The sequence below is a fragment of the Heptranchias perlo genome, chromosome 5 (assembly GCF_035084215.1).
Source record: "Heptranchias perlo isolate sHepPer1 chromosome 5, sHepPer1.hap1, whole genome shotgun sequence".
NCBI lineage: Eukaryota > Metazoa > Chordata > Chondrichthyes > Hexanchiformes > Hexanchidae > Heptranchias > Heptranchias perlo.
In genome coordinates this window covers 119,260,024-119,272,482 of record NC_090329.1, presented here as the reverse complement: position 1 = coordinate 119,272,482, position 12,459 = coordinate 119,260,024, and the positions used below count along the sequence as shown (strand labels likewise).

The 12,459-nt window shown below is 43.4% G+C and overlaps 1 protein-coding gene across 1 annotated transcript in view; it reads left to right on the top strand.

Moving 5' to 3' along the window:
• Positions 1–12,459, top strand: part of LOC137322065 (regulator of microtubule dynamics protein 2) — a 199,851-nt gene that overhangs the window by 160,621 nt on the left and 26,771 nt on the right. Inside the window, exons 5-6 of the mRNA XM_067985127.1 lie at positions 1,882–1,957; positions 3,921–3,998. Coding sequence (XP_067841228.1) covers positions 1,882–1,957; positions 3,921–3,998 — 154 coding nt within the window. The remainder of the gene's footprint in view (positions 1–1,881; positions 1,958–3,920; positions 3,999–12,459) is intronic.

The following is a 12,459-nucleotide window of genomic DNA, read 5'->3' as shown; positions in this document are numbered from 1 at the left end:
AACCCCATGAAAAATCTCTCTCTTTGACTGAACCTTAGGATTTTCTCCCTCTACCCCCTCCCCAAATTCCTGTGCGTCCTGCCTTGCATCCAATTATAAGGTGCTTTTTAAAAAATTTGTTCATGGGATGTGGGTGTCACTGGCAAGGCCAGCATTTATTGCCCATCCCTAATTGCCCTTGAGAACTTGGTAGTGAGCCGCCTTCTTGAACCGCTGCAGTCCGTGTGGTGAAGGTTCTCCCACAGTGCTGTTAGGTAGGGAGTTCCAGGATTTTGACCCAGCGACGAAGGAACGGTGATATATTTCTAAGTCGGGATGGTGTGTGACTAGGAGGGAAACATGCAAGTGGTGCTGTTCCCATGTGCCTGATGCCCTTGTCCTTCCAGGTGGTAGAGGTCATGGGTTTGGGAGATGGTGTCGAAGAAGCCTTGGCAAGTTGCTGCAGTGCATCCTGTGGATGGTACATACTGCAGCCACGGTGTGCCGGTGGTGGAGGGAGTGAATGTTTAGGGTGGTGGATGGGGTGCCAATCAAGCAGGCTGCTTTGTCCTGGATGGTGTCGAACTTCTTGAGTGTTGTTGGAGCTGCACTCATCCAGGCAAGTGGAGAGTATTCCATCACACTCCTGACCTGTGCCTCGTAGATGTTGGAAAGGCTTTGGGTAGTCAGGAGGTTAGTTACTCGCCATAGAATACCCAGCCTCTGACCTGCTCTTGTAGCCACAGTATTTATGTGGCTGGTCCAGTTAAGTTTCTGGTCATTGGTGACCCCCAGGATGTTGATGGTGGGGGATTCAGCCGTTGAATGTCAAGGGGAGTGGTTAGACTCTCCCTTGTTGGAGATGGTCATTGCCTGGCACTTTTCTGGCATGAATGTTACTTGCCACTTATGAGCCCAAGCCTGGATGTTGTCCAGATCTTGCTGCATGCGGGCACGGACTGCTTCATTATCTAAGGGGTTGCGAATGGAACTGAACACTGTGCAATCATCAGCGAACATCCCGATTTCAGGAGGTGTGCTGTACAAACATATGTTGGTGGCAACTGCATTCAATTAGTAGTTTAAGAATGAGGCAGAGGAACTAGTGAGACTTGCGGGCCTCCAGAAAATGCACAGCTATCTCCTGTTATGAAATTTAGGATTATTTAGTCATTCAAGCAAATACAATTTCCCTTTAATACAGCATATTGACCCTTAGTACTCATAGATGTTGACTTGCATGCAACATTGGGGGAGCAGAATTCTGGCACTTCTGCATTGAACAAAGGAGTGTTGCAGGTGGCTTTCTCTTTCCTTGGTGGACTGGATTTGGGTTTGTGCCAGGAAAGGTGGGAGTGAGATTATGTGGGAGGTGGCCACTAGCTGGCTTTCGTTTGTCAGTGGAGTTTCCTGCGTGATGACTTACTTGATTGGATGAGGCACTTGTAGTTGGTTCCTGGTAGCAGGTGGTTGATCGGGCAGGAAGAGTCTGCCAGATAGGCACTCGTTATTTTGCATTGTTCGGGACTGCATAAGTAGTAAATTGGGGAATTGTACCCTCAAGGTTGTCATCAGAGAACAGCTACCCCTAAGTCAGCACCTCTGGTAATATTTAACTAGCATTGCATTCTTGGAAGCTGATATAATTTGGATATTTAAAGAAAATAGTGAGATATTGTTTGTTCAAAAAAGGCAATTTTAATTTATTTGTGAATTCCAAGTTTTATTAATGTAATGCCTCCAGGCAATCCATGGAAAAAATGTAGTCAGGTGTTTGCATTAATTTGTGTGCTTATGGTTACAGTTTCCTCTTTCCAGTTCATTGTTATCTCTATCAGACTACCGATATATTTATATGGATGTGCTTTTCAATAGAATTATTTTGTTTTCTATTATTTGCAGGCTTTCTATTATTTGTGGCTATCTTTCGGAGTATGGAAGTGTACAGACCAAAATCAAGAATGGCTGTCTGTTCAAGGTAAGTTATGCAGTAGTGTTAATTGGCTATATTTTACAATATTCTTGTGTCAGAGATCAGAGAGCTATCCCATTTAGTAGCACAAAAAAACTTTGCGGGGAGGTGTAGCTTATCGCGCTGCCTGTATTGTGGTTAAAACTGAGTATTGTATGGCGGGCAGCAGCCTATCTAGATGGAATACACGTGTAATCTGGAACAAGACTCCAGGGGGATCATTTTGTCTTTGTGCAATAGTGTAAAACAGGTGATAGCGAATCGACAATCCGTTTTACACTATGTAAAAATTATCCCCCAGGTGTCATTGGTTCATAGCCATTTAAATACTGTGACTTTGGGATGCTTTTATTACCTTTGAGGAAATATTTAAGACTGGGATCAACAATGTGGAATGGAAGTTCTCACATTATTTAAATAGTGAGAAAAAACACACAGCTTACCCAAGTGGTAGAAATACTTAATATTCGTCATCGGGCTGTAACTTCCTTTAATTAATGTGTTTCATTTGCTATTATACCAGGCCTTTGAAGGACCACTAACTGTGATGCCGACTTCACGGTAGGTCCTGTTTAGCAGCCTTGTAGCTCTGCTTTGTCCTGAAGGTTGGTGAATGGCTTGAGTCCAATTTCCAAGGGCAACCTTGGTGGCTTTTGGAGTTTATTGATTGACAGTTCTGTAGCCAGAAGCTGCTTGAAATTGGATGTAATCATGATATGGTTTTGCCAGTTCACCAGTTCTCTGGTCCAAACTGAAAGTGCTATTACTACATGCCAGAGCTTTGTTGACCAAATCTGCTATTTTCCTTCATCTTGTTTCTGTTCATTTTGCTTCTTAATATTCTTTCTCGAAAAGAGAAGACTGAGGGGTGACCTAATAGAGATCTTTAAGTTTATGAAAGGGTTTGATAGGGCAGACGTAGAGAAGATTATTCCACTTGCAGGGGAAACCAGAACTAGGGGCCATAAATATGAGATAGTCACTAATAAATCCAATAGGGAATTCAGGAGAAACTTCTTTACCCAGAGAGTGGTTAGATGTAGAACTTGCTACTCCAAGGAATAGTTGAGGCAACTAGCATAGATGCATTTAAGGGGAAGCTAGATAACCACATGAAGGAGAAAGGAATAGAAGGACATGCAGATAGGGTTAGATGAAGTAGGGAGGGAGGAGGCTCGTGTGGAACATAAACACCGGCATGGACCTGTTGGGCTGAGTGGCCTGTTTCTGTGCTGTACATTCTGTGTAATTCTATGTAATTACTGGATGTTGCCAGGGTGAAAGGTTGAAAAAGTTTGTTAAAAAAGACAATTTCTAGTATTTGCTCATGAATTCAAAAATTATGTTGATAAGGGTAGGACGACTTCACCCATCATTTTGGGTGGTTTGGCACAAAAATATGTCATCGCTGATAGCCTGTATAAAACAGGCACATTTTCAAAGTCACTCCCTAGTTATGAGTGAGTTTTTCCAAAGGTATGTTTAATTGGTTTGTGAGTATGAGAGATTCTTGTTAGGTAAGGGTATTGAGGAATATGGAACCAAGGCGGGCAAATGGAGTTAAGATACAGATCAGCCGTGATGTAAATGAATGGCAGAACAGGTTCAAGGGGCTGAGTGGCCTACTCCTGTTCCTCTGAAGAACGAGGTGATTGAAGGCACATTTTAAGAAGTATATTTTGAAGAAATGTTTTTAAATAGGGGATTTAGGAAGGAAATTCCAGAGTGCTGCGTGTGATGACTGAAGACTATGCCACCGATGGTGGAGAAGGGGAGGGGAGACACAGAAGAGCCGAGAGTGTGGGGCAAGGACATGGAAGAATTTTTAAACGAAGGATTTTGAAAAGAATAATTGTGCACAATTTCTGAAATGGTGCAATTTTTTTTTAGATTTAAGGCAATATTTGCACATGATGATATTGTGTACTAACTAGTTGCTGCAATTACCCTTTCATTTTTTTTTATATAGGACCATATAGACAAAGCAATTGAGCTGAAGCCACAAGATCCCAAATTGTACTATCTACTAGGAAGGTGGTGCTATGCAGTAAGTTGGTAAATTTTGTAAAATATCTTTGGGCGGACACTATTTAGCTGGGCTTGGGAAGGGGGTGAAATGATGCTTTCCCTCCAACCTATCTTGATACTTTTCAAGATTACTGCATCTCCCTAACCATGGCTTCTCAATTATGGGACAGATTGTGTCTTCCAGGAACATACACAAGAAATTTCAGAGTGAGAACAGTGACTGTTCACAACCTCAGCATCCTATTTGACCCTGAGCTGAGTTTCTGATCCCGTTTCCTCTCCATCATGAATATGAATAATACTTCCGCTTAAGTTTCTTATTTGCTGGTTTGTTCTGTTTAAATTTTGTGGGCCTGGAGAATTGGAAAGGATTGTTTTTAATCCTGTTGCACCATTGGTGGATAAATCCTAAATCAGAACACCGAGATCTATTAATAGCAACAATCTGAGATATATGCAAGTTAATAGAAACATGGATTTAAACTTCGGACGACACCATCTCCTCAGCCATGGACAGGCTGGGAGAAGGAATGAATAGGGGCTTCAGTCGCATCACACATATCCCGCAGTCTGCTCTCCTGTTGATCAGTGGGAATGCTGAGCTGTAACCCCATATCAGTGGCAGACGTGCAATGCCTTCTGTAACATGTTGCCCTCTCTCAGGATGACAGCACGTCCGCATCCTTTCCACCCCTTCAACCAATACCCTACTTGATGCCAGAAAGTCAGCTGGGCCAAACTGCCGTGGTAGCCACCGATGCTGCAGATTGCAGCCAGGCAATCTGATACTCAAGATAGAGGTCATCAACCATGAGTATCTCAAACCCTTATCTAAGCGACAGCAGCCTTCCACCTCCCATGCTAAAGAAGAGTAGGTAAGTGATCACTTAAGAAAGGCACTATGGGTTCACACCTGGGTGATAATTTGTTTCATAGCATTTGTGTAAGCCAGTAAAATTATAAACTGTTTTGAAATCTTTTGTGTGCAGAGTGTTCATGTAGTAACCGGTGACCTTGCAATATCAGGTGATGGATACATTAATAGTGGTCTTTGGGCAGAAATAGGTTATTGGAGGGTGGATGGACTAGGGCAGATATTGGACATAATTGTTAGGGAGTGGGCAGGAAAAGGATTGTTCAACTGAAGCTGTGTTCAGTGGGCTGCTGCCGAAGAATTCTGGTTGCAGGCTGGTATTGATGCCGTCCTCTTCGTCGCCATCCTCGTTGTCATCTTCGTTATCTGGTTGAAGATTCTCATCCAATGGTGACTCCATATGTTGTTCTGCATTGCACAGCAGTGTGCAGCAAATATTATGAATAGACACACTCTCTGAGCTCTATTGGAGAAAGCCACTAATCTGTCCAGACAGCGGAAGCGTCGCTTTAACACTCCAATGATCTGCTTATTGAGGCTCTAGGTTGTAGTGCAGTTCGGCCGGCAAGCATGAGTTTCTGACAGGAGTCATGAATCAAGTGTGCAAGGGATACCCTTTGTCCCTAAGCTGCCATCCTCTCACTTACAGTCCAGGGACAAAGAGTGGGGGGTTGGGGGGGTATGGAGAATTGGCACAAGATAAAAGTGTCTGGGCAGCTGCTAGGAAAACAGGCACAGAGCTGAATGTTGCACTGCTCATACACCAGTTATATATTAATGGAATGGAAGCCCTTGCGATTCATGAAGGCAGTGGGCTCATTTGCAGGAGAGCTCATCTGTATCCAGTCAATGAAACTCTGGACTTGGTGGAAGTTTTAAATCGGCACGGACCCCAGAGCCCTATCCTGCTCTTTCCACTAATCCATCGGTAAGTGATTAAATCATTTGCTGTAGCAAACATAGCATTCAGTCACCTACTTCATTCAAACATAAACTGCAGACTGACTGATGTTGCTGTTATCCTCTGTTGCAGCCTAGAGGAGCCAGAGGCAAAGAGGTTGAGGACGTAAAATCTTTGACTGCAACAGGCAAGGTTGCTACACCCTCAACTTTTTTGCCTCTGGCTCCATCCAGGCTGCATCAGAGGATAACAGCAACGTCAGGATGCAACACATGTTGTCTTAGAGAAGGGCAGCCTCCTATGCATTGTTCCTTTGAGAAATGCAAGTATGTAACCCTGGGCCTATACACGCTGTTGGGAGGGTAAAGATATCTGCGAGCTGTCCTCATCCTCAATGGTCTCCCTGCAGCTGCAGCAGCATATGGTCCTTCCACCTATTGCTCCTGCTCCTCTTCCTCTAGCAAGAATTGAATGGCCAAAAAGATTCACATTTTCAGAGTGTCCAGTACCCCCTTAATTGCCCTGAAGGTTGTCCAGCCACCATGAACGTAAAAACAATGAATGCAGGAGTTGGGATGTCTTGTTGAAGTTGTACAGGGCATTGGTGAGGCCACACTTGGAGTACTGTGTACAGTTCTGGTCACCCTATTATAGAAAGGATATTATTAAACTAGAAAGAGTGCAGAAAAGATTTACTAGGATGCTACCGGGACTTGATGGTTTGACTTACAGGGAGAGGTTAGACAGACTGGCACTTTTTTCCCTGGAGAGCAGGAGGTTAAGGGGTGATCTTATTGAAGTCTATAAAATAATGAGGGGCATAGATAAGGTCGATAGTCAAAATCTTTTCCCAAAGGTAGGGGAGTCTATAACGAGGGGGCATAGATTTAAGGTGAGAGGGGAGAGATACAAAAGGATCCAGAGGGGCAATTTTTTCACTCAAAGGGTGGTGAGTGTCTGGAACGAGCTGCCAGACGCAGTAGTAGAGGCGGGTACAATTTTGTCTTTTAAAAAGCATTTGGACAGTTACATGGGTAAGATGGGTATGGAGGGATATGGGCCAAGTGCAGGCAATTGGGACTAGCTTAGTGGTATAAACTGGGCGACATGGACATGTTGGGCCGAAGGGCCTGTTTCCATGTTGTAACTTCTATGATTCTATGATTCTATAAAAATGACTGAGAAATACAAACAAGATGTCTGCCAAGCGTTTACAGCAATTTAAATTATAGCAGGTGAGTGCCCCTTTAAATACTGCTGGAACTGGCCATTCCCACCCTGTACTGCCCGTACCTAGACACCCAGTCACACTCCCTGTTGTTATGATAAGTAAAGTACCACTTAAGATGATGGGCAAATTCTGCTACCTCGGTAGCGTTCTCTTGCAGAACTCCACAATTGACGATGATGTTACTCATCAGATTGGCAGCGCTAGCACCGCCTTTGCCAAACTCAAGCAAAGACTCTGGCAAAAACGAGGGGTTAGTCTGCCAACAGTAGTTGCTCTTTACCAAGCTGTTCTTCTCACCACCCTGCTATATTGATTAGAGTCACGGATCTGCTACTGCCGTCACATCAAGCAACTTGACCATTTCTACTTGCGCTGTCTGTAACATAGAATTACATGGAATGTACAACACAGAAACAGGCCATTCAGCCCAATAGGTCCATGCTGGTGTTTATGTTCCACACGAGGCTCCTCCCTCCCTACTTCATCTAACCCTATCAGCACATCCTTCAATTCCTTTCTTCCTCATGTGGTTATCTAGCTTCCCCTTAAATGTATCTATGATAGTCGCCACAACTACTCCTTGTAGTTGCAAGTTCCGCATTCTAACCACTCTCTGGGTAAAGAAATGTCTCCTGAATTCCCTATTGGATTTATTAGTGACTATCTTATATTTATGGCCCCTGATTCTGGTCTCTCCCGAAAGTGGAAACATGTTCTCTACGACTACCCTATCAAATCCTTTCATAATCTTAAAGACCTCTATCAGGTTACTCTCAGTCTTTTCTTTTCTAGAGAAAAGAGCCCCAGTCTGTTTAATCTTTCCTGATAGGTATGACCTCTCAGTTCTGGTATCATCCTAGTAAATCTTTTTTCCACCTTCTCCAGTGCCTCTATACTGTTTTTATAAATATGGAGACCAGAACTGTTCACGGTACTCCCAAGTGTGGTCTAAGCAAGGTTCTATGCAAGTTTAACATAACTTCTCTGCTTTTCAATTCTATCCCTCTGGAAATTAACCCTAGTGCTTGGTATGCTTTTTTTTTGGCCTTATTAATCTGCGTTGCTACTTTTCGTGATTTATGTATCTGCACCCCCAGAACCCTCTGCTCCTCTATCCCATTTGGACTCTTATTTTCCAAGGAGTATGTGGCCTCCTCATTCTTCCTACCAAAATATACACTTCTCTATATTGAAAATAATTTGCCAATTACATGCCCATTCTGGAAGTTTATTAATGTCTTCCTATATTTTGTCGCAGTCCTCCTCAGTATTAACTGTACCCCAAATTTGGTGTCATCTGCAAATTTTGAAATTGTATTTTCGATTCCCAAGTCCAAATCGTTTATGTAAATGGTGAACAGCAGTGGTCCCAGCACCGCTTGTGGAACGCCACTTCCCACCTATTGCTAGTCTGAGTAACTACCTTTAACCCCTACTCTCTGTTTTCTGTTTTGTGGTCAGCTTGCTGTCCATTCTGTTACTTATCCCCTGACTCCACATGCTCTGACTTCAGTCATGAGTCTACAATGCGGCACATTATCGAAGGCCTTTTGAAAATCCAGATATATTACATCTACTGCATTACCCTTGTCTACCCTTTCCATTACTTCTTCAAAGAATTCAATAAGGTTGGTCAACCATGACCTTCCCTTTTGAAATGCATGCTGATTATTCATTATTATATTTTTGATTTCTAGATATTTTTCTGTTACAGTTTTGAGTAAAGATTCCATTATCTTTCCTAGCACTGATGTTAAGCTAATTGGTCTATAGTTCCCTGGACTTGTTCTATCTCCCTTTTTAAATATAGGAATCACATTAGCTGTCTGCCAGTCCTCTGGCACTATTCCTTTTTCTAATGAATTTTTATATATGTGTAGTAGTGCCTCTGCTATCTCTTCCCTACTTTCTTTTAATATTCGCAGATGCAATCCATCTGGACCAGGGGTTTTATCCTCTCTAAATTTGATTAGTTTATCAATTATCTCCCCCCACCTTTCGATCTTAAATGCCTTTATATCTTTATTGATTTCTTCTTCTAATGTCCTGCCCACCATGTTAGTCTCCCTGGTAAATACTGAGGCAAAGTAATTATTCAATATTTCTGCCATTTCGCTATCATTACCTGTGAGTGTAACGTGTGTATCCCTTAGTGGCCCTACCCTATCCTGATTTTTCTTTTGTAATTTTTGTGTCTGTAGAATATTTATTATTCCTTTTTATATTCCATGATAATTTAATTTTGTACTTTCCCTTTGGCTTTTTAATTGTTTTCTTGACTTCTTTCATAGAATCATAACAGCACGGAAGGAGGCAATTTGGCCCATCGAGTCCATGCCGGCTCTCTGCAAGAGCAATTCAGCTAGTCCCACTCCCCCGCCCTATCCCCATAGCACTGCAAATTCTTCTCCTACAAGTATTTATCCAATTCCCTTTTGAAAGCTACGATTAAATCTGCCTCCACCACTCCCTCAGGCAGTGCATTCCAGATCATAACCACTTGCTGTGTAAAAAAGTTTTTCCTCATGTTGCCTTTGGTTCTTTTGCCAATTACCTTAAATCTATGTCCTCTGGTTCTTGACCCTTCTGCCAATGGGAACTGTTTCTCTCTATCTACTCTGTCTAGACCCTTAATGATTTTGAATGCCTTTATCAAATCTCCTCTCAACCGTCTCTGCTCTAAGGAGAACAACCCCAGCTTCTCCAGTCTATCCATGTAACTGAACTCCCTCATCCCTGGAATCATTCTAGTAAATCTCTTCTGCACTCTCTCTAAAGCCTTCACATCCTTCCTCAAGTGTGGTGCCCAGAACTGGACACAATACTCCAATGGTGGCCGAACCAGTGTTTTATAAAGGTTCGTCATAACCTCCTTGCTTTTATACTCTATGCCTCTATTTGTAAAGCCCAGGATCCCGCATGCTTTCTTAACCGCTTTCTCAACCTGCCCTGCTGTGTTCAATGATTTGTGCACATATACCCTCAGATCTCTCTGTTCCTGCACCCCTTTTAGAATTGTACCCTTTAGTTTATATTGCCTCTCTTCGTCCTTCCTACCAAAATGTACCACTTCGCATTTCTCTGTGTTAAATTTCATCTGCCATGTGTCCACCCATTCCACCAGCCTGCCTATGTCCTCTTGGAGTCTATCACTATCCTCCTCACTATTCACTACCCTTCCAAGTTTCGTGTCATCTGCACATTTTGAAATTGTGCCGTGTACACCCAAGTCCAAGTCATTAATATATATCAAGAAAAGCAGTGGTCCGAGTACCGACCCCTGGGGAACACCACTATATACCTCCTTCCAGTCCGAAAAAACAATCTTTCCTGTCATTTAGCTAATTTCGTATCTATGCCTCCACTGCCCCTTTTATTCCATGGGCTTCAACTTTGATGACAAGCCTATTATGCGGCACTTTATCATATGCCTTTTAGATGTCCATATAAACCACATCAACCGCATTGCCCTAATCGACACAACCTGTTATCACATCAAAAAACTCAATCAAGTTAGTTAAACACGATTTGCCTTTAACAAATCCGTGCTGGCTTTCCTTAATTAATCCACACTTGTTCAAGTGACTGTTAATTTTGTCCCGGATTATCCTTTCTAAAAGTTTCCCCACTACCGATGTTAAATTGACTGGCATGAAGTTACTGGGTTCATCCTTACACCCTTTTTTGAACCAGGGTATAACATTTGTAATTCTCCAGTCCTCTGGCACCACTCCCATATGTAAGGATGATTGGAAGATTATGGCCAGTACCCTTACTTCCCTCAGCAACCTAGGGATGCATCCCATCTGGACCGGGTGGCTTGTCTACTTTAATATAGCTAGCCTTTCTAGTACCTCCTCTTTATCAATTTTTAGCCCATCCAGTATCTCAACTATCTCCTCTTCTACTGTGACTTTGGCAGCATCTTCTTCATTGGTAAAGACAGATGCAAAGTACTCATTTAGTACCTCAGCCTCCAAGTGTAGATCTTTTGGTCCCTAATTGGTCACACCCCTCCTCTTACTATCCGTTTACTGTTTACATGCCTATAGAAGACTTTTGGATTCCCTTTTATGTTAGCCACCAGTCTATTCTCATACCCTGTCTTTGTCCCTCTTATTTCCTTTTTTATTCTCCTCTGAACTTTCTATATTCAACCTGATTCTCACTTGTATTTATCATCCTCACATCTGTCATACGCCCCTTTTTTCTGCTTCATCTTACTCTCTATCTCTTTCGTCATCCAGGGAGCTCTGGCTTTAGTTGCCCTATCTTTCTCCCTCGTGGGAACGTACCTAGACTGTACCCAAACCATCTCCTCAATTACAGTTTTGCCTGCCAATCTTTGATTCCAATTTATCCGAGCCAGATCCGTTCTCATCCCAATGAAATTGGCCGTCCTCCAATTGAGTATTTTTACTTTAAAGTAGTCCTTGTCCTTTTCCATAGCTAATCTAAACCTTATGATACTATGATCACTGTTCCCTAAATGTTCCCCCACTGACATTTGGTCCACTTGGCCCACCACCTTCCCCAGAACTAGATCCAGCAATGCCTCCTTCCTCATTGGGCCAGAAACGTACTGGTCAAGGAAGTTCTCCTGAACGCACTTCAAAAATTCCTCCCCTCTTTGCCCTTTACACTATTACTATCCCAGTCTATATTAGGATAGTTGAAGTCCCCCATTCTCACTACTCTATGGCTTTTGCACATCTTTGTAATTTCCCTTCAAATTTGCTCCTCTATATTTTTTTTTAATTCGTTCACGGGATGTGGGCGTCGCTGGCGAGGCCAGCATTTATTGCCCATCCCTAATTGCCCTCGAGAAGGTGGTGGTGAGCCGCCTTCTTGAACCGCTGCAGTCCGTGTGGTGACGGTTCTCCCACAGTGCTGTTAGGAAGGGAGTTCCAGGATTTTGACCCAGCGACAATGAAGGAACGGCAATATATTTCCAAGTCGGGATGGTGTGTGACTTGGAGGGGAACGTGCAGGTGGTGTTGTTCCCATGTGCCTGCTGCTCTTGTCCTTCTAGGTGGTAGAGGTCGCGGGTTTGGGAGGTGCTGTCGAAGAAGCCTTGGCGAGTTGCTGCAGTGCATCCTGTGGATGGTACACACTGCAGCCACAGTGCGCCGGTGGTGAAGGGAGTAAATGTTTAGTGTGGTGGATGGGGTGCCAATCAAGCGGGCTGCTTTATCTTGGATGGTGTCGAGCTTCTTGAGTGTTGTTGGAGCTACACTCATCCAAGCAAGTGGAGAGTATTCCATCACACTCCTGACTTGTGCCTTGTAGATGGTGGAAAGGCTTTGGGGAGTCAGGAGGTGAGTCACTCGCCGCAGAATACCCAGCCTCTGACCTGCTCTCGTAGCCACAGTATTTATATGGCTGGTCCAGTTAAGTTTCTGGTCAATGGTGACCCCCAGGATGTTGATGGTGGGGGATTCAGTGATGGTAATGCCGTTGAATGTCAGGGGGAG